Source organism: Anguilla anguilla, chromosome 2 (assembly GCF_013347855.1).
Source record: "Anguilla anguilla isolate fAngAng1 chromosome 2, fAngAng1.pri, whole genome shotgun sequence".
Lineage (NCBI taxonomy): Eukaryota > Metazoa > Chordata > Actinopteri > Anguilliformes > Anguillidae > Anguilla > Anguilla anguilla.
This window is the reverse complement of record NC_049202.1, coordinates 35,387,273-35,410,528: the sequence shown is the minus strand read 5'-3', so window position 1 is coordinate 35,410,528 and position 23,256 is coordinate 35,387,273. Positions and strand designations below refer to the sequence as shown.

Here is a 23,256-nt window from a genome sequence, read left to right as displayed (position 1 = left end):
GTATGTAAATTATGCATGTTTGGAAAATTCAAGACATAAACACACTTGTACTTGTACTCAAAAAACACTTCAGGTTTTGATATTTTACTTACATTGGTCAAAAATGACTGTTTTTTTCTGGAGCAAGTGGGTTACACAGTTTGCACGTACTGACGTAGTTACATCATTTGGGCTTCCGTAGTTTTAGGCGGAAATCGATGTGTTACTTTCGTCCCGTTTCTTTCGTCCCGGTTCTCCCCTAGCATAGCTAGCAATGTTCCAGATGTCAGTTTCCAGTATTGTTACCAATGGGCCCATTACACTTCAGACCTAAAGTCTTAGATGGATATTAGCCAGTATTTCCTTTTAAGAAGGAACATTTGTGTTGATGTGCCGCATTTTTCAGTTATGTGAAACAGGAGGAATGATACACTGCCATTTTCTTCCATCCACATCAGAATTATGAGAAAAACTCACAATTGCAATAAAAAATGTCACAATTGCGAGACTAAATGTCACAGTTGTGAGAAAGAATGTATTTTATCAACCTGCTATCCTCCATAGTTAGTTTGTGTTTTAGGATGATTCATTTAGACGAGGTCGCGAACATAAATGGGAGTGAATGGGAACCAGAAAAATGGGTGTAACGGCGCTGCCGTAACGGAAAACAGAAACATAGTATTCATGCTGCGCAAATACAATGGGGTAAGCTCTACAAAATGACGTGTTACTTGATATTCCAAAGTGAAATATCCCTCTAAGAATTTTTTGTTTCTGGATTTCCAACTTCATGTAAACATATGGACAACAATGCACTGTAACTACTGTAGATTATATACACATTACTAATATAAATTAAACTTTTCAATAATTTAATTTTGGGATTTGACAGAAATCTCATAGCAATGTTCCTCATTGTAAACCTGTTCTGTTAGATCATTCCTTTCCAACTGCTTCATTTTGCACAGTTTTATCCCTGTTTTTATAAGTTCTGGAAGTGGAGACTGGAGGACTCAGCAGATTAATTTTTCCTCTTCAAACTTTTGTACTATGGAAGCAGGCTAATGCTTTTGTTGGCAGACAGAATCGTTATTTTTGATACCTTGTTGAAGAACAGACACCTTCATATGACCTTCATGTCACTTTCATTTGGCTAAAAGTTAGATACTTTACCTCCCAGCTGAGCGCCCCTTCCCCCAGTGCTGTATGGCACCACAGTGTCATCCTGTTCATCTGCTAGGAATCTTGGTGTGTTATTGGACAAAAACTGTCTGTCCCCTTCTCATTCCCTCCACTGGCTACCTATATCTGCTCACATCAAATTCAAAACCATTGTGCTAGCCAGATAAATGGACAGCCCCTTTATTTATCTTCAGTAGATCATCAGACCCTACACACCCACCAGACCTCTTCGCTCTGCTACCTCTGTGTGTCCGGCACCTACCTTCCATGCACCTACACTTCCAGGTCATGTCCGTCAGTTCTGTTGCACAGGTGGTGGAATGAGCTTCCCACTACGTTCAGGACAACAGAACCGCTGCCCATCTTCTGACACCGACTGAAGACTCACCTCTTCAGATTGCACCATGGGTCCCCTGACCCCCTTAAGATATACTTTCTCTTTCTTATTCTTTTGTTATAATACAAATGGTTTCTCAGGTTACCACATTTTTGCTTTCATTGTAACACTGAATGTCACTGTGCATAACATCATCCACCAAGTTATTGTACTATAATGTAATGTGTAGTTTGTATGACCTTGTTTATCAAAACATTTTTTGTGAGTCCACGATTGGGTTGACTATGCAAGAGGTACACATGATTTAAAATATAAAGGCCTTTTATATATTCCTTTTTTGTGCTGGAAAGAAAAGGGAACATAAATCACATGACATATATGGTTAATATATTGTTTTACGTTTTCACAGAGCCTGTTCTTAGAAACAGAGTGGGTTATTATTACATTACATTAATTTAGCAGACACTTTTACACAGAGCGACTTTCATTGCAGGAAAAAACATAAGCACATTCATCTGTTTAAAATGAGCCATGGTGCAACATTCCCAGACCAGTGACTATGTTGCAACATCACTAAAGCACGAGTGCAAGTTATTATGCTAACTAAGGCCTGAAGTACAAATTTTGAATACAAGCTTATTTACAGTTTTTATTAATCAAATTAACACATTTGTCCAAACAAAGTTCCATGCTCCAAAACTGTTGAAATAGTCATGTAACCAGACTTTCATTTAGAAAAACAGTCCAGTCCCACTGCAAAATGAAGTATTGTCCTGATCACTGTGGGAAGTTCGCTCCGCCACTGTGGAGCAAGTACAGACAGGCATCATTAGATTACACAGCAAATTTTGGCCTTTGGAGTAAACTCTCTGGGAATTTGAGTGTACGTGTGTGACCACTGAATCTTTGATGGAGTTGATATTTTAACTCTTTCTGAGAGTTGAAACTGAACTCTTGTGGGAGTTAACATATTGCATCCAAACAGAGTAAAATATTACTCTTGATTGATTTTAACATGAACTCTTTCACACCATTCACTCACGCACTCGTACCTACAGGCAATTTAGAGTCTCCAGTTTGCCTAAACTGCATGTATTTGGATTGAGAGAAGAAACCAGAGTACCTGGAGAACACACATTAAGGCCGTGGCTTTGGTGATGTGAGGCGACAGTGCACCACCATGCCGCCTGCACCGTCAATTGCTCAACTGTATTCTTAGATAACAGGATACGCCTGAAAAATCACAGCCAATGTTACCAACAATTCAATCTTATCCTGTCATTCCCTTGACTTCTCATTGGTCTGGAGTCAAAAATGCTATCATCCTCCCTGTTGAGTCTACCTTGAATCATAATGAAAAGGAAGTAGTTTCAGAAAGTATCACAATAAAGCTAAAAATAATATCTAAGTACATGGAGTATAGGCCAAAAGAATTAGGCCACCTGTAGTTAAAAATAAAATAAAAAAACATTAGGTAGAGAAGAATTTTGTTAATATATGTGCATTTATTGAATAACAAAGGAGGGAGGTGGAGGGGTAGTTAAATTGACTAAAATATTATCTTTTAAATACAATAATATTATGAAATATCCCGATTAGTTAAGAATACTGCTAACCTTAAACTCCCAGTGCAGCCTCCCTTTTCTTACATTTAAATTGTTCGTTTAGTTACTAAATTACAATATATATGTATTTTTTGTACTTATTAGACTTTGAAAAGATAAAAAATAAAAAAAAACCTGCTTCGATGTAAAACCTGAATTTCTTAATATAACGGACTCAAGACTGGCTGGGCATGTCAGTTCTGTCCTAATTATTTATGCATTCACTTTTGATTGACAGCCCGGGCTGCTCACTCCCACTGACCTGGATCAGCACTCACTCCACGTAACATCAGTTGTTAGCTAACGTTAGCTAGTTATCATACTGCCGTAATAATGGAGTACAGCAAAAACAGCATTAGAAATATTGAGCCGTATATGTATGAGCCCATCGCTTACAGCCTACAATATAGGACCCTAACGTTATAGGATAACCTACGTTAGCACATAACATTATTGAGAGGCATCAATTGTAAAGCGCTTTGGATAAAAGCTATATAAATGCAGTCCATTTACCATTTACCATATTGATTGTTTTTTTTGTGTGGCAGTAACGTTATAACAATCTGGAGAATAAAGTAATGTTACACTCGCCAGCTAACGTTAGCTATATTTACACAAGATAAGTACAGCTCATTGCTACATTAGCAAAATTATCGATAGTAGACAGCAACTGAATTGGGGAGATGAGGTTAACGGTAACGATATAGTTTGTAGGCTTGATTCGATTAATAGCAGAACGTCATCTAGCCTGAATGGATGCTTACTGGAACCGGTCCGTTCAACCAGCTTTGAACTTGGGAGCGCACACTACATAAACATTCATACTGGGTGAATGTTTTGGCCACCACACATTGGTCAATGCAAATTAGAAACATTCACGACGTCACAAATTTGGGCTCAAAACCATCAATACCAAATACTCCGCCAGGCGGCAATGTCGAGCATTGTATAGTTTTTAGGAAAAAAAATCTAATTCATTACATACATGTATGAAGTACTTTTAAAATCAATGTGTATCTAACCTTATAGTCTTTGGTTATAATATAAGCATTTTAAAATCATGATTTTGACTGCACAAGGTCTTTAATCAGAATTATTCCATTAACATTGTTCAGTGTTTGTACATTTATAATACGTAATACATCAAAATGCCAGTTTGTGCTGCTTACAAGTTACATTACATTACAGGCATTTAGCAGACGCTTTTATCCGGAGTGTCTCACAACACGAAGACCGCCTGAAGTTCACTGGGCGCAGCATAGCACAAGAGGTGTATTCAACACAAGCGTAACGATATTCAGGGACATTTGTGGCCCCTGGGCCCCTGACCACGGGCCTGGGCCCTCTGCTGAGTCACATTCACAACTAACCTTTCTGGTCAGCCGAGGCATAATGAAGTGTCTGTCCCCTTCTCCTTGTGACCCTGTAATGAGCTCACTGCTTTATCGATTAGGCACCAGTTTGGGCATGAACACCCCCTTTGAGAAGAAAATGGCGAGCCCAATTTAGTATACTAAAATATTAAAGCAGTCGTAAATGGTTTACTATCAGTGTTGGATTGACAGTTCTAATTCAATGAGCTAATCAAATGTTCAGGTACCCAGAATCATCTACCAGTCTGGTTCCAGGGAACACACATGGGGTTCCATCATGTCTGTAACATTTGAGCAGAAAAACCCATCAAAACATACCAGCTTTGCTCTGGGGGTAAAGACAGTCTAACCGACCAGATGCACTCCATAAAGACTTTTTGATGGACTTTGCTGCCCGTCCCAACCTGCGCTCTGCCTGATCACTGAGAGAGAGATGGCACACAAAATAAACCAAGCTGATTTGTTTCCCTTTGACAGCTGTTTTGAGGAACATGTATCCTCAGACTTTAACTTCAGTAAACCTGATCAAACCTCAGCTGGGTGTGGAGTTGAATCAGGCTCATATATGCCTACAAATGAACACCAAAATAATACATCGCAATGGATGAACCCTGAACACAAGATGGAGTACAGAATATAAACTCCAGATATCTGACGATTTCAACCTTTTTTGTCTCCAGATATTTGAATCCCAGAAATGTGCTATGTGCATCCAGATTCACATGCATTTCTATAGGAACAATTCCTTCATACAGATTTTCATTAGTACATTCAATTTCATCACATATCCTATGTTTACAAGTGGTCTCCACTGGAGTTATGTGTGACTGAGTGTGTGTGCTATATACAAAAATATGTGGAAAAAATACCATAATGTGTGTGTGTGTGTGCGTGTGCATATGTGACCTTCAGCAGGAATGACACTTTATGAATGTTTAGTCTTGCTCGAGTTTTGGCAGTGAGAGTTGCTTGAGGACTCATTAATAATTGATTGATAGAATAATGAGTCAAGAACTTAATAAGCGAAGGCCTCAGAGGGCAGGATAGAGCTACATTTGGCAGGTCTCCAATACCACTCTTCTCTTCATCTTTGAAATCATGGATAATACCTTGAGTGCTGTGGTGTTGAACATCAATGGCGCTTTAAGAGATGCTTAGTGGAAATTTAGAGCACTCTTTCAGATATATATGGGGGCACGCACCCCTTTTATTCAGAACCAAAACTGACAAAAGTTTAAAACTGTCAAAGGAATATCCTCAGGGTTTGTGGTTTATTGGACCTTAATTATCTTGATTGTATATTGATTTATCAGCACAGGTATATTAACCGATGAAACAAAAGTCTTTGCACCTTGGATCACCTTAAATGTGACCCAGATTAAATATTTATTTGCCATGAAAATATAACTCGCTCCTTATAGACAGAACAATTAAGTAATTAAATGTTTAGACTAATAGACATCAAGGGGATTGACTGGACTGAAAAACATTCATATTAGCCCTATAATCACTGGATAGGCTGCCCTGTGTGATTACTATATTAAATTCTAGATGTTCCATTAGGTAACTGAAATTCAAATGCATGTATTCATGGACTAAAATAGGGAATCGATATAAAGTTCCCCATGAGGTCTATGACTAATTAAATTCCGTGTATTTTATAGACTGACCTCAAAGGCTTATATTGTATAAAGCTTTAAAGCTGTAAAAAGCTGTATCTTCTATAATCATGTATTTCTCTGCAAATAATAAATGCAAAATGACTCATCACAGTTGCAACCCAAGGGTAGGGACTGCCTTTTTTAATTATTCTCCCAATTTCTCTTCACATCCTAAGAGATATCTGATAATAGTACTTATAATACAGTATCACATTCAGCCTGTAAATCAGTTATAAAAGTATAAATATTAAAATTATTGAAACCTTGCAATTTTGGGAGGGCATATGGAGAAACAGAAATCTACTGGATCATCATCTATCTAACAAAAAGGTAAACAACCAGCTACAAAAGTTTAGCAAATCAAGAACATGAACTCTCTACCATCCATCTACTAGTGACAAACTGCCAACCATAGGATATTTTTTCATTGTTTTTAGTCACTAAAAAAAGTTTTTCCTATGACAGAATATCACTGTGTACCCCAAAGAAGTGCCATACTAAATCTTAAATGGCCCTTTCCCTGTCCCTAATCAGAGAGAGCACGGTGGGTGTTAAGCTTTTATCCTGTGCTGGTCTGACGAGTCACCTGTGCCACACAATTATGTCACAACAACTGACTTCTGTCAATCCTGACACTTACTGTAAGTAAAGCACTGTACTGGTAGTTTGCTTCTTGTCTGTAACACATCTGTATTGGTAGTAACATTTGTTATATCTACTGCATAATCAACATGACCAGGTACATTAGGATGGGTAAAAGAGAGGCTTACTGCATACAGTAGCCCAATAGCCACCACCTCATATAGAATAGAACAGATTAGGGATGCCAGGTATGCCACCTCGAAAGTTACACCAAGTTGTGAAACTTGTACTTCTTAGGTTTACAGGCAGCTGGTGTCTCAGTAGTTGTTGCAGGACCTGGAAGTTGTGTTGTGAATATTCAGGACGGGTTCTGTACAACACGGGAATGTCATTTAAGTAGACAAAGAGGAAACGGTTCAGCATCTCTCATAGCATGTGATTAATGAAGGCCTGGAAAACAGTGGGAGAGTTAATAAGCCTGAACAGCATGGCCAGGAACTCACAGTAAGGGTGTTGAAGGCGGTATTCAATGTATCCCTATTCCTGGTGTACACAAAGTCATAAGCATTATGCAGGTCCAGTTTGGTGAAGATTGAAGCCACATGCAGAGACTCAAAGACAGAGGACATCAGAGTTAAGGGATAGAAATAGAAATTGTGTTTGGGCCTGGTGGTGAGGGATGTATTTCTCCATGGCAGCAGTCTCAGACAGAAACACAGAAAAATCTTCCCCGGCTCAGTCATTCCTTGCAGAAGCTAAACTGTGCAGTCGTAGGACCAATGAGGAGGTAATTAATTTGCAAGCTTCTTACTGAAGACCAAGCCGAAGGTCTTAGTATTCAGGAGGCACATGGGAGAGGCCAGGCTCTTCCAAATCAGTAGGCATAGATTGGGAAGCTGAAGACACAGTGGGCATGGAGCTGAGGGAGCTAGAAGGAGGTATTAGGTCAAGTTAACGAGTGTAGCAAGACTCAACGGTGCTTGGGATGCCTCATGTAAAGCCAAAAGTCCGTTCAGTCTGGTGGTGGAATGTGGAATTCCTTCTTTCTCATGCTCTTGCTCTTGGAGATGTGAAAGTTGAGGTTGATGAGTCTGATGTCTCTTTGCTGCCTCATGTCCACTTGCTGGATAGCAAAAAACGTTGCTCAATACTCGAGAAAATAACTAGATGTCAGAATAAGTAGGAGACTGATGCTCACTCACTGCAAGAGCCTTGCCAGAGTGTAGGAAATTGTGAAGGAATTGTCCGTAGGGAGAGAAGAAGGTTGGAGCTTGAAGGCTAGGGAGCACTGGGTCAGGAAACCTCGGTATTCGCCTAGATGACTGTCAACACTCAGGTGGTAGTAGATGGGGTTCCCGCAGGGGAAGATGAGGACTGCTAGCAGTCTGAGCAGGGTATGATGCAGCAGTCGATGATGTGTTTTCTCTGGGAGTAGCCGGTGCTGGAGTACACTGGATGGCTTCAGGGAAAGTCTGGAGATTCTCCAAGATTGACTGGAGTACTGTAGCTACTCATAGCGACTGTTGGTGGTCCCTTAGCTAGACAGGGAACTACGGATCTGATTAATCTCCGGTGGGTCCGTGTTTTAGCTTAGTCTTATTGTCAGTAATCAAGTTAAAGGACACAGGGGCAGGGAATGACTCAGGAGGCAGATGTAAGTAAGTAAGTACTCAGAAATAATTTTATTAAAGACATAAAACACAGAGAAAACAACAAGCTTCAGAACTAGAGAACACCAAGGAAAACAGGTACAAACAATAACCAATAAAACTCAGGCGAGACAGATCAAATGAAAACAAGAGACTAAGAATAGGGAAATGGCAACATCTGTTAGCCAGGAACAAGTACTGTGACAGAATACATATTTAGCAATTTGGGGTGGCAGTCAATAATCCATTTTCCAGTAATCTCTGGCACATCTCTGGTATTGCGGGGGGTTCAAATCATAAAACCATCAGCTTGGCCACGTTTCCTCTGCACAGGTGCACTGCTCTGACAAAGTAACAGTACTCATGGGAGTAAAATCTGATCTGATATTCTGAGTTGAAGAAGAAATATAGCAGTGCACAGAGCTTTTATCAAGGCTTATTCACTTGTATTTGTTGGCTCCAAACCTGCCAAGTGTTAAAACACACAAACTTTAATACTCATTTTAGAATTAAAGGCAACCCGTTGCCTGTGATTTTTTTTTTAAGTGAAGTTATATTCAGAGGAGTCTGGGAAGTAGTCTGACAAACATCGGTTAAAGGGGTGGTTGAAATAAACTGAATTACTGTTTAAAGCAGATGATCCAGGAATTCCTACATGTTGGCTGAATTGTCTTTATATCAAGGAGCTATCTGTTTTTTACATGGCAACTATGATTCTGGGATGTGGATGGCTGACAGCACATCTAGACCAACTGCAGGAAATGTGTTTACCTGAACTGGGTGAAGACTGCTGCTGCCTGCATAGCATTGTTTTAAGGTAGTTGAACGTCATCTTTAGATTAGACTTCATCATTTTAATCTGGTTGTGAGTTGTACATTTTGATAAAGGTTGATCCAAACAGTTTGCTATGCCTATCAACAAATTCAGCGATTTGATTGATGACTCATATATTTGATAATAATTAGCAAATTCAATCAAATAAATATATTTTACATGTTAGGTAAGTGTGAGGTGTTTTAACTGTTGATACTCTTGTGTTCAGTATTCAGAGTGCCGGACGTCAAATGAGGGTGTTAACGGTTAAAACCACTCGGTTCAGAAAATTAAACATATTTAAATTAATCCTCACCTTTCTGAAAATACATACATAGATACATGCAAACATAAATGCATACATATATACATACAGAACAGGCGAAAAGTATTAGGCCATCAATAATTTTAAAAAAGTAAATAGAATAAAAAGAAATAAAAATTTGAAATAAGTTAATATATGCACATTTATTGAATAACATACCAAAGTACAAACATTTTCTGTCCAATCATTTTGCAAACTGGGAGGTGGGGGGTTGGAAGGAGGTGGAGAGGTAATTCAATTGAGTGTTTTCTTGTTTTTTAAACCCCAGGAAGGCTAATACCTTTAGCCTGTGGTGAAAGTAAAACAAGCACTAAAGTTGCAAGAAATATGGCAAAACAGAAGGGATTAGGCTTAAATGTGTGGGGCCAAGTAATCATTGTGGCAAGAAGGTTTTCATCTTTTGCCGTGGTATGAAGACACATCTCTTCAGACTATACCTGGACTATCACCACTCTGCAGGGCACTCGCAATCTAGGATCACTCCTATCACTCATATCCTTCCACTTTGTTCCTGTAGCACTTTCATGTCACACATGCACCTCCTGTACCACTTTCATATTACAGGTAGCTCCATCCAGCACTTATATTGAGCTTGTATTGTTATCTTGATGTTGTAACTTGTTTTCCTAGTTTGGCTTAAAGTGAGAATCTCGAAGATTTCAGTTTCGTTCTCTATGGCGGTGCCAATGGCGAGAAGCGGTAATTGCAGGTGTGTTTTTGGACCTCACTTCCCATAGATCCAACCGGATCCAACCCGTGTCGCCTGTGTGACGTCAGTCAGTTGGCACGCCAACTATAACACTTACTATTTACTGAATAAAAAACGGTTGTTATAAAAGTAACGTTATGTACAAACTCATTCGTTGTCTAAAATTAGGCTAACTCAAGATGTCTTTACACTGCCGAGCCGGGTTAAAATGCCGTAGCAAACCTGGGGTAGAATTAGTGATGATCAATTTCTGCAAACGTTCTTTATCCACCTTTTGCCCGGTATGAACATCTTTACACTTCAGAGAAGAATTTGGGGGATTCGCTGTGGCTCGTGCAATTATGTATCTCGTGCACAATAAGCAGTCTTTTTCGTGAATGATTGTTGTGTGGTATTTTTGAAACAACTGCCTAGCAAAATGTTACCCCTGGTGTTTCTGGTTTTGCTAGCTAAACTGTTCGAGAATAAAGCTGAGCTGGGTGTTAAATTAGCAATCCGAACAAGAAGAATAAAACAAAAACAAAGGAGATTTCATCAAAAAGGGCATAAAGGCTGAAAGAACATATGAGGAAGTGTAATAAAATAATAACAATGCTAATCCATACTGCCGTATTCTTTTATTTAGTTTTCTCCTGCATGACGTCTTCAGAAATCAGACCCGGCTCTGCTCCACATACCTCGGCTTTATTCCGATCATTATAATATGTTGGTGAACTCGATGGCAATGTAAATAACGGTAACGTTAAGGCCAGTTCAGATCAATGATTCGCAACGAGGCGAAACGGTTTTAGAATGTTGCAGAGAAAATTGCAGCGGTGTGAACTGGCTAGTAGCAGAGCCGTTGCCTGCCCTGAAGTTTTAAAAGACCGTCCTTGTCAAATCCCCAAGTGCAGTTTTAGAATGTTTACAATCAGACCTTGGAATTTTGCAAGTTGCACCTAGTCTCATTGCGAATCATTGATCTGAACTGGCCTTAAGTTAGCTACACTGCAACGTTGCAACAAGGTAGCATTGCATTCGAGAGACGGTTTGCGAGGTCGGTACCGGTCGGTAGCATTAGCTAGCGTTTTTTTCTAATTGTTAGCCGACAGTAGATTGTGTTTATTACATTAGCTAGCTAGCTAACGCAACGTTACCTGATATGAGAGATGGATACTGTGCGCAACAGTGTCTAAACTAATGTTGTCTTTCTTGACATGGTCCGGTAGCTAGCATTAGCTGTGCAAATAGCTATGTAATTTAGTAAAGTTACATTGTCATTAAATGTAATACGAAATCTACATCAACAAATAATATGATCTCTCATGTTACACAAAAACTTTTTAGGGTTCCATAACTCCCCCAACCCCCCCTTTCTCTGTTATTGTAACGCATGCAGACACCGGAAAAAAAACAGTACGCCGCTCACACACAAGTGAGTTGAAGTTGCGTTAGTTCCACCTACCCTTTCTGGCGGACCAACCACTGATGGGTGATGAAAAACGCGTCACTAACTGTGTGCCGCTTGTGATTTTTTTCCCGGGAATGTCACCACAGACACCAATTTTTTAATCATGAATTATGATAATAATAATAGTATAAATTAATATAAAAATGGGCTCAATCACCATTGTGTTTCCCAATGCAGCGATAGATAGTGACTTAAGACATTTATTTTAATGAAAATCTTTGAGATTATTACTTTAACATTACTCTCTGACCGAGCCTATGCTTACTGTGTGAACTGGACTTAACGTGTTCATGGCTGTGAATAACTGTTACATAATGAGTATTGTGCCTTATCGGACCTGTGTATTGTGGTTGTTCCAATGACCTTCGGTATGCACTTATTTTACATTGCTTTGGATAAAAGCATCGGCCAAATAAATGTAATGTAATGTAAGAAGTTTATTCCGAGTGAGAAATTGCAAAGATGCTTTCCAGGTGCAGTGTTCAGTACATACTCAAAAGGTTCCAGCTAATGGCAATAATGTTAACAAGAGAAGACCCGGTAGATCAATAGGCAGAAGACAAATCTTGTCTTGTCTAGCAAGAGTAACTGTCATAAAACTGCACTACAACTACAGGAAGACCTAAATGCAACTATAGAGAAACCAGTTCCCCTGATTACTGTGAAATGGCAACTACGACTGGCCTAAAAGGTTTTTGGGAAACTGAAATTTGTTAATTCTTTGCTGGTGTGTTTTTTAAAATACTTTTTGCATTGACAAAAGGCCCAGTTATATTTTATTATGATTCTTGCAACAAAAAAACAGAAAAGCCTGTGATGAGATTGGCCTGGTTTCCCTCTTGAGTAAACGCCAGGTTTTCAGTTTCAGTTGTTCAGGCCGCTGTTACGATTTTGCAAATATGAAGTTTTCAGACCACTTTAGCAACTGCCTAGCAACAAATCTGGAAACTTCTTGAGCAGGCAGCAGCTGTTTTCCTAGGAAAACTCGCCAACACAGCTCGTGGGTCTTCAGTGTTTCCTGTACTCGCTATCTCTCCACAGCTCACTTCACAGAGACTTTTTAGTGAGTGCAGAGAGAAGCTACAGTTGAATATCCTCCAGTGAGAGGATGAGGGTGTCGTTATTGTTGATGGCTTTCTACTTTATACTTACGGACCATTGATCAAAATTAATGGGGGCACCGGTATTTCTTAAATTATACAGATCTGCTTGGTTCCCACATTTTACTAATAAAAGTAAAATGTATTAAAACCTCTCAAATAGGGGAGAATCGGTAAAAATAACGCATCATTAATGTAACATGGTCAATAGCTTTTTGTACACTGCTGCTAGAGTAGCCACTTCAAGTTTGTACACATGCAATTCAGTCCTCTACCACATGCCAAAAGAACAGAGCAACATGACAACCTTTGTGGGAAATTTTTTTTTTTTAAACTGTTTTTGGTAGATGTGAGTAAAAATGTGTTACGAGTTCATTTTAAATGAGGTTTAATATTTGGTTAAACAAAAAAACTCATTAATAAACTTTTATGTTAGCACAAGTTGAGTTTCCTTAATTTTCAGTTTCAATTTCAGTTACTGTTACAATTATTCCGCTGCTCTGTTACAATTATACAGACTAGGTCAAATGAATGTAACATTGGACTACTTGTAATTTCGTTTAAATTGTATTAGACTCAATTGAGTTTTGAACGTGACTGGAACAGATATAAAAGCTTTGACATGTTCGTAGTCTCTAAGTAAAATGACGGAGTGCACGGGTAAATATTTTCTGAGTAAATTAGCAAAATCTAAAAACTGTTACATTTATACCTACTCTCATCTACATGCGAAGTGAAGGTAGACTAAATTTTGAAAAGGAAAAAAATAGTCGCATTCCCACCGTCGTTCAATTTCTCATTTGATGTTGCTCACTTTTTGAACATTGTAGCAGGCAAGGGCGTCTGTGAAAGCATACAGCAGCGTAACCTTTTTAAGGTGGACCAGCAATTTCGAATCGGGAGCTGCCAATTTCAACGTCCCGTTTACAGATTTTAACATCGTAACGTCGCAGAATAAGTGCACACAGATCGAATTCTATTACCCGAAGGATCAGAACAGCACAAGTTGTGATAAAAAGCATAACTATGTTACCACACCAGTTATTTTATAAATATCTTAAACATCTTATAGCCTAAAGTTATTTTACTCGAAAAGCATTGCGTTTAAATAGTTCTCAAACAACTATTTTGTACGCTGTGGCTATTTTAGTTGGCACTTAAAATAGCCAAGATGTTGCATTGTTTTAATACCCTCCCCGAAGTGCATCAATCTGTACACATTAAAGGTAGACACTTACTCCTGTATGCTCTATTTCATTTACAGTAGAGCTTTCATTAATTGTGTCTAAACGTACAGGGATAACGAACCGAAACAGACGAATGCAAATATTAGCCTGCATATACGTCGACCAGGCAGGCATGACACAAACATTGTACTGCCTTTGGTTAAAACTTCAAAAAGATGAGGACAAGGATAAAACAGCAAATGCTTCCACAAATGCTTAGTTCCCCATTCGTCATCTCCGCGTAAATCTGTTTTCGGGATCATTATAAACGAGTATTCAAAAATAAATAAACAAATAAATAAATAACAACACGTAAGCAGGTGTGATGTTATTTCCCCCGCAGACGCCACTGATATGGCAAAGGGAAATAAATGACCGCAAGCCGCGGTGACACTCGCCTCAACCATTGGATATCCGACGGTTTTCCAAGTAAGCGCTAGGAGCCTCCTAGGTGATGCGCGTGCCCGATGCGAAAGACTTAAATCTGACAGTGCCATCTCTGGATACATAGTTTTGTGATATCGCCCGGAAGCTCTGTCTTTGTAAAGGGAGTAACTTGTGGTGATGTGCTAGTGACGGACAGAAGTGTGCATAGTTGGCCAACTTGGCCAGCGGGTGTAAAAAAAATAAAAAAAATAAAAAAGAATCAGTGCACCCACTGACACATGATACTGCAAATATCAAAAGTATCTTAAAGAATATGAAACCGTGAGGCGAAATTTATGATCTGTTTGGATTTGTCCCTTGTTTTCAGTGGATGTGTGCAGTACATTCTGCGTCAGCGACCGGATGAACACTTAGCCTACAAGGATTTGAATGACTGACGAAAGGAAAGGACAAAAACTACACCTGAAGCGCAAAGACCAGGCTGCTACACTGGAGCTCCAATACATTCAACATTCAGAGGGAAGGTGAAAAACAAACTGAAGCAGTTGTAATATTGCCAGATGTACAGGCTATTCATTTTAAATACATCCCAACGAAGTGTGTTTCGGTGAGCTGCGTGCTGATGGTATTTTCTCAAAATGACTTTGGTAAAGCTCCTGGGGGATCAATTATAACCGGAGTTACGCATCCTAAATGTAAGTTATTTGGATCTCTGAAGCAAACAGAATGTAACCAGTTTTCCTGCTTTGTTTGGAAATTTTCGTCACAAAGTGGAGCTTTATTACTCGGAAAAAGAACTCGCTGCAACTGGAAGATATCTTTTCAAACATATATACTTGGGTTTACACGATTGTTTCCGAATTTTGGCCTTACCGGTGGTTTATACTTTTTTTTTTTTTAACGATACATTTAGCGAAACGCTTTAAACGTTAAACAATTGTGGCTTTTAATGTATTTTTGTAATTGATTCAAAAGTATTTAGCGTACAAATGACAATCTCAAATGTGTTATATCCCGCTTAGGAAACAGTCAGTATGTTTTCAGCCTAACACCTCTTGTCAGTTGGAGCAACAGCTACTGGGAAGTATATGTGCAATTTAAACGATATGGGAAGAAACGCTCGGAAAATGTCTTGCGTCCTCCTCCTTAAGGTGAGTGTGCGTGAGAAGGGGCATCTGCCCTGAAACTTTGTTTTGAAAAGTGAACTGCTTCTGTTGTTTTTTAAACTGTTATTCGTTTTATACTAAGTTACTGCTTTTCTTCCTGGAGAGAAAGGAACTTCAAAAATGTCTGTATGTTCCTTAAACCGCGCTGTTTACCGAAATATATAATTTCTTAATCCTAATCAAGATTCGTCATAACCGTTCCATCGTTTAGGCTATGTTGGGTTTGAACGGTTTTGCAAATCGTTGAGCCTTTTCTTCATGTATTTTGAGGCACACACCTTCCACCTTGTCGGTGGCCACTTGTATGTCCAACTTTTCTCGTGGCGTTAGCTATGTGCTTTCAAACAAGTCGCTCCGGCTATAAGCCTCTGCAAAAATGCAATTGGTTTAGATATCAATTCGTAGTTGTATTCAAATCCCTGCTTTGCGTTTACAGTAAGAAGGGATACGAGGTGGTTCGTTTAACACGTGTATTAATTCGTATGGGCTGTCATTAAGACGATGTAGATTTCCTAACGAGGAAGTACCAGATCGCAAAAGCATACACTGGATGGAAAACAAGCCAGTTCCTTAAACCCGCTACGCATATTAAAATTAGACAGTGACCTGCTGAGGGCTATAGTGGAGTTTAAATCAAGTGCGTCTCCGGATTAGTGCTGATCATTATAATAAAAATGCCAAATGCAGTTATCTTTTCGGTTGTGAAACTAATAATTGATTGGAATTTTATCAATTATTCATTGTTCAGAATTTGTCAGACTGGATATTTTGCCATTGAGAACCCTAAACATGTCAGGTAGGGTCGCTCTCCAACTTCCAGCTAGCATTGTAAAGGCTAATCGCACAACTGGTCTAGTTTTATAGCGTGGTTTAGCGCACGCTACTTCTGTTTGAAAGCATACCTAAAGTAACGGCAATGAAAGAGGTTCTCTACTACACTAGAAGAGAACGCGGCGCGGACTCTGTGCCGTTCTATATGTTTGGAATCTATTACAGAATCTGTTCTTTATTTTCGGCTTCCTGGGCTGCACAGCCAAAGTGTTATATACACTTTCCATTAAATTGTTGGATACCTACGAACCGAAATTGTAGATGTAAATTTCATTCGTTTATTAGGCTACAGCAGATTAATCCCCTGTTCCCTGTTCTGTACAGTGGAGAAGGGCAGATATATAAAGAATATGAACAACAAGCTAAAATACTGAAGATAAAATTCTGAACAACAAACCTGGGAAAAAGTCAGTTTCTAAGATTTTGTGAAGGGAATGTTTTGATTTTGAAAACGGTGTATTTGTGTAACATAACAGAAACACTGACCTGATGTATGTTAAGGGGAGAAGTCACAACCGTTTATGAGCCGTTTATGGTTGGAAATTGAATCCAAATTACAAACTGGACACCATACGATAATGTGCACATCATTAAACAGTAGCTTCTGTTTGCTCATGAAGATGCACCAATTTGGTGAATTCAGTTATTTTCATTAGCCATTATTGCTGTCAAGAGCTTGGGGTGCTACTGTGGTAATTTATAATAAAAAAGCTTCATCTTGAAGGAGGTGGACCACAAATGAGAGAACTCAATAAAAAAATATTCCCGGCTGAAATCCCTTAGATCAATTTTTTAAATGGAACAACAATTTATTATATTCATTTTGTCCAGATCTGAGCCATAGCTTAGCTTTAGTTGTGGCTTAAATTTTTTCTTTTTACATTGTGATCAAAAATATATATTGTGCTTGAATAATAAACAAATAAACCGTTGTATTTACATGCAAGCTTACGTTTTTGTGGTTTTTAAAAGTAAAAAAGAAAATAAAAAAATTAGGATTTAAAAAATAAATAAAGTTTTATCTAAATGGAAAAGTGATAATCACTCAGCACTACTCTGAATTCTGAGGCAATGTGGGCATTACGAAAGCCAATGATGGACACAGTCATAGAAACTGACATTGTTTATGGGGTTAACTTGGAATTCCAATGGGATCTTTCTGTTCAATCCACTACCACACTCCTGTACCTGAAGGGAGATTTGATCATGCAGCTTATCCTGTTTGGTGAAAAAGTCCTGTAGCAAAGCATTGCATTCCCAGCCTGTGTATATACAGTACACTTACCAGAACTGCCCGCTTACATAAACACTATGCAGACGTTTAGGGCCGTAACCATCCCTTGGCCACACAACTTGAGTTTTTTTGTTTCTTGAACACTTTGGGGCCTGAACAGCATTCCTGTTTCTGGCCACCAAAACCCTAGGGTCATCTCAGCCCCTTACCAACCACTGCCATAGGAATGCCAGGATGTCCCGCAGTGTGGGGGAACTGGACAAAGCCAAAGTTCATGAGGCTCGCCACTGACACACAGGCGAGCACATGCTCTGCATTTCTGGCAATACAGAATGTGACACAGATTCTCCATTTACACGCGATGGAAAGCCAAAGCAGACACAAGAGACTTCCACCCATTGACAGTCTAATTGGCTGCTTTCAACAACTTGTTCTCTCACATTTCCCCCGAAAGAACAGCATAATACCCTCTGCTTCATTAAGGTATTTTAAGCCTGAGTCATGAATGGTGCCGTTAAAGGCTAAACCAGGGGGGATTAGAGAATGTGTTAATTTTTGAAGGTGATTTGATTTCATGAACAGGATTGAAAAGATTTAACTTGAACTTGGTAATACAAAATTTGTGCTGCTTTCTTTTAGTGTTTAAGGATTTATCCAGTTCAGGGGCACCACAGCTGTTTCACATCAGCAAACGTATAAGGTATGTTAAGGGTAATCAATCTGCAAGTGAAACCAGGAATGTGCAGAGCTTGATTAAGTACAGAATTACTAATTGATCATTGGCCTTTTAAATAACAAATGACTCATGGGAGGGTCATTTTGTTGGGAGTATCAATGTTATTGCTATAGTTTTCACCAATATGAATATAAAGGCATCAGTTTGCCAGGGTGTTCCCCATGTATTAATAGCAGAAGTGCTGTACCAAATTCACAGAGCATCTCGGCAAATATCAGGGGAGAATAAAAACTCTCGAATCAGGTCACCATGGAAGGTGAAAAAAAGCATGGTGGTGCTTGGTCATGCAAAAGCAGGGAGTGGCCTATCCATCCCATGTTCACCATAGAAACAGGTGTAGGCTATACCATGTGAATACCACAGCTTGCCACTTCACGCTGCCACTGCCTACCCTCTGAGACTTTCACCTCCACTAATTATTTTCCTGGTGGAAACATTGCTCACCAAACATTTGCTTTATGCTTTATATTCTTTATGCTCAAATTAAGAAGTGTGTGGAAAATACTTTTTTGTAATAATGAAGAAATGCAAACATATTTGTAAGTCTAAATTCATTTTTCAGAGAAACAGCTGTTTCAACTGTAGCCTCTCTTGCCTTGAGCAAGGCTTGTAACTCCTAAACTTCTTTTGGGACAGTGCACCAGGGCTGACTCTGTTCTTCCAACCTGCTGGGTGTGTGTTGAATCCCCTGGGAGGACAGCGAAGTATTGAGTTCTGTTCAAGTCAAAAATAATGAAAGTTCACTGTTATTGTTGTAAATTGCCAAAGGCTAATTGAAAAATATAGAAATCCATGAACTGAATGTTCCAAAGATCTAAATGCATCTCTTTTGAAATGTTTTAGGATTCATACTCCAAATGTGGGATGGACTCTTGTTTGAGCATGATGTTACTATTGATACCTTTAATAGTTTTTGAGTTACTGAACTACTTTTGGTGTTCAACATTATGGCATCTTCACCGGCTCAGGCTCATCATAGGAAGAACTAGCTTATCATTTCTGCAGACTTCAGGAGGAGATTGCAGACACATGGTTCATCCGATACTCTCACTACCTTCCACACTGCAGACGCACCAATCACAACATGTTGGAGGATGACAAGGGCAGCATATTCTCGGTGTGTGCAGCTGCAGGTGTGGCCCTGAGTGGCTGCTAGAAAGCAAACGGAACTTGCCAGCTTACCCTCCTATTATTCGCTGACAAGGCTGAGTAGACCTCTGGTCAAAGCCGCATCGTTTTTGTAGATAGTTGATGAAGTCGAACTCGTGAAAATGGGCACTAAAGATATTAACTGTTTTGGTAATTGCAATATTGCAGTGCCCATGGCGCTCCAGATATGAATCCCATTTCTTATGGGATGTTTTTGGGAAAGAAAAAAGTGGATTGGTCTCTATCCAGAGTAGGCTTTTCCAACTTCAACAATTTCCTGCAAAAAATGGCAAGAGGACCATTTACATATTACAAGCAGTAAGGATTTCACCTGCCATACAATTTTAGTGAAGGAAGAAAGCAAGCCTGGCTTGGTAAAAGCTTTTAAAATATTTCTGGATCATTTGGAATCTAAAAAATCCTGAAAACAACACACCAGAAAATAATTCACATATTTAAGTTTCCTGGGCCTTTAATGCATTGTTTATCATTATTTTAGCATACCTTTACATAGTTTACCAGCTGTGTTGACTGACTTAACTAATCCCAAATCATGACCATATGGTTTTACACATAATCATTCCTACATGGAGGCATACATACACATTTCATAGAAATTCAATACTTGATACTCAGCGGTTCAATTCGGACTAAATACAGCATTGATTTTACTATGAAACCTGTATGAATTTCCAAAGAATCAAATTTTAAGAATAATTTGGAAGATGGTGCAAATATTTTTAATGGTGAGCTTTTTTAAATATTTGTTTTGCATAAGTAGATGTATTAATATGGGTTATTCACTGATTCCTTCTTTAATGTTGGACACTGTAATGTTGTAGTTATTTCCGTAAATGTAGACAAATGAAACACTATCAGTGTAGCCCTTTTACCTCATGATTAATAGATTAATTGCCACTATGATTTTTCCTGCAGTAGATGACCCTTGCATCTCTCCATTGTCTTTCCACTGCACCTCTGATGTAAAGTGAAAAGCTATGGCATTTGTATCTTGACATTTATAGTACTCTGATGCCAGATAACCCTTGTACACTGGCCATAAACACTGTTGTCTCATAAAGCCCTGACGTGTGTAACAAGTGGAGACACAAGCAGAGGACTCGGATGTCCACTCTTCACTGTGGATGACTCTTCTTCCCTATAATAGTTCTAGAGGTTACATAAAAGGAAAACAATGTCATCACTTTGTTACTCTTAGGGTAAGATTTGTCAAGACATTGCTGGGTCTGCAGTTCTTAACCGATAAGTTGTCAATCAAGTCTGCAGTTCTTGTACTTGCTGTCTCTCTTGGAACTATACCTTCCCCATATAATTAGATCCCTGGTCTTTGCATTTGTGTTTGCATTGTCAGAAGGACCAGATAAGAATAACTGCTAAATTCCAATAAAGTACAGTAAAGCATTATCTGCCCAGAGCCTAGCTTTTCATATTTGTAAGAGATAAAAGCCCCTAAAGCGTAATACTCCTGAACTAATTTATAAGAATGCATGAAGGGTGGATTAGAAGAATTTAATAAAATTTCATGGCAGAAGATGCCATTTGTGTTTTATTGCTCTCATTTCATAACAGGCCTAAACATCTCCAGCTAATTATCTACATAGACAGAAGCACTTTGCAATGGTAGACATGAAGAATATTGACTTTTGCATCAACACGGTGCCTGTGACACTTTTATTTATGGCGATTAACACTCTGCAGACGAGCACCCGGGACCACCGTGGCTCAAGGTCAGAAACAATGTTAGGGGCGCACTTTGTGAACACAGAAAAACAAACAGCCGTGCAAAGCCAGGCTATGAGGCTGCCATGCACCTGCTACATACCTCTGAACCCTCGGCCTTGCTCTACTCTGTATTCATTTCGGTCTTGAGCTGCTGACAGGTTTTCACACGTACGTAGCAAGTTCATTCGTGCCATGATCTGAAGTGTGAAACTTAAGGATGTCACAGATATCACACGACAGTCTGATGTAGTAGCACACGCGTCATTATTATCTCTCTTATCTGTTATCTTCCAGTGAATTACTGCTCTGATTTCAAATGAGCTATCAGCCTCAAAGAGAACCGCACGTCTGAAAACACCATCTTCAGATTTCCAGTTCACTGAAGGGGGAAACCCATATCGCAAAACTTTGCCTTAAGATACACAATAGAGAACGGCTTATTTCAGAACTGAAATGAACTGGTATGATACAATTTTATTTTCTTCCACTACCTAACCTTCATCTGTCCTTTCTCTCCCTTCCACTGTCCACCTAATCCTTTTCTTGGTTCGCTCGAGCTGCTGCATTCTGTGTTTTTCTTTCTTTTTTTGTTTTGTTTTTTTGGATCCCTGGCTGTGTCGGGCCTGGATGGCCGTAGTAGGCATGTAGTAGTAAAGTGATATCTGTGTTTTGCCCCTTGTTCTAAGGGCCCTATCCCCCATTTGGTTTCATGTGCCCAGATGTGAGCACTCTGCGCATTAAAGCCGACAAGGTGGCGCGCGCTGCTGGGGAAGCCGACCCGCCCATGCACGAGACACACTGCGCATCACAGCAGTCCATCCATCATCCTGAACTCAATTCTTATCATGAAAACACACACACGCACGCACCAAACATACGCATCTACAGTATGTGTGCGCATCATGTGCACACAGTGTGTGGACAGGCCTGCGGTTGAACGCTAAACAATTGCACACTGCTAGAGAGCGAAGAGGAAGCTAAGAGTCTGTCCTGACAATAATTGATCCTGAAGCATGTGTTGTTCTTTCATATTCACAGATTGGGTCAAACTACGAAATGATCTTACGGGAAAAAAAAATGAAATATGAGAACGACTGAAGGACACTGCCACCACATTCATCGCCATTACAAAGTGCCATCAACTAAAACCATGACAGGTCCTTCCCTCGTTCTCTCCAGTGGTCAGCCATAATCCTCTCTTGCCATGGAACTCAGTTGTTTTCTATCTGCTGTTTGAAAATAAAGCAGGAAACAAACATTGACACAGTGGGCACTTCAGGATTATCAGGCTTACTGCAGCAGTCCCCCCACCCCCATCAATAAACCTGTGGCAGTTTAGTATTGTGACATATCAGCCGTATTTTTCTCCGCACGCCTAATCTTCGCTCCTGTATGTATGCTTTCCCTGGCTCCAACAGATTTATATGTGGTCTGACGCCCGGTTGGGGATCACTGTACCAAAAGGCATGTATACATGAGAAACAGGATGCTGCGAAAAACAGAAGGGCCCGAACCTCTTGGAATTCCTTTGGGTCACTGTGGCTTGGGATAAACCAGCACTTGTTTGTTGTGAGTCAGATTTAAAGAATATTTGTCTTAGAATACGTTTGCAGGATAGCTGTAGAGCAAAGTTTTTGTTTCCACAAGCCTGGGATTTTGTCATCATCCCAAACATTAAGGACAAATGTACTGAGAGCAGGATATTGTACACATTACCTGTTGGTGCTCAACAGGTGGCCTGTGGGCTGCATACGGCCTCTGGGCTTTTATTCTGAGTCCCCCACATGGCCTGATTGTAATCCATAATCCTTTATAATCAGCCTTTAAAAAATCAGCCTTAAGTATTTTTTTGTTGTTTCGTTTTTTTTTTTTTTAACACTCTGCTTTTTTTGTGCCACATCCCAATACAGCCTGATTATATTCTTAATTTTTTTCACCTTTCCCAAGCTTATTTATAATGGTGACAAAGAAAAGGTGTTATGAAGACACCATTATAAATATTATAAGAAGAAAAGGAAA

At 39.4% G+C, this 23,256-nt stretch overlaps 1 protein-coding gene across 2 annotated transcripts in view; it reads left to right on the top strand.

The window, feature by feature from the left end:
* Positions 1-14,372: 14,372 nt before the first annotated feature.
* The window catches only part of LOC118218028 (corticotropin-releasing factor receptor 1-like), a 110,639-nt gene continuing 101,755 nt past the window's right edge, over positions 14,373-23,256 (top strand). Inside the window, exons 1-2 of one of the 2 annotated variants that reach the window (XM_035400367.1) lie at positions 14,373-15,073; positions 15,401-15,529. In XM_035400367.1, coding sequence (XP_035256258.1) covers positions 15,467-15,529 — 63 coding nt within the window. In that variant the 5' untranslated portion in view covers positions 14,373-15,073; positions 15,401-15,466. The remainder of the gene's footprint in view (positions 15,074-15,400; positions 15,530-23,256) is intronic. The other variant, XM_035400376.1, reaches the window with a different exon arrangement.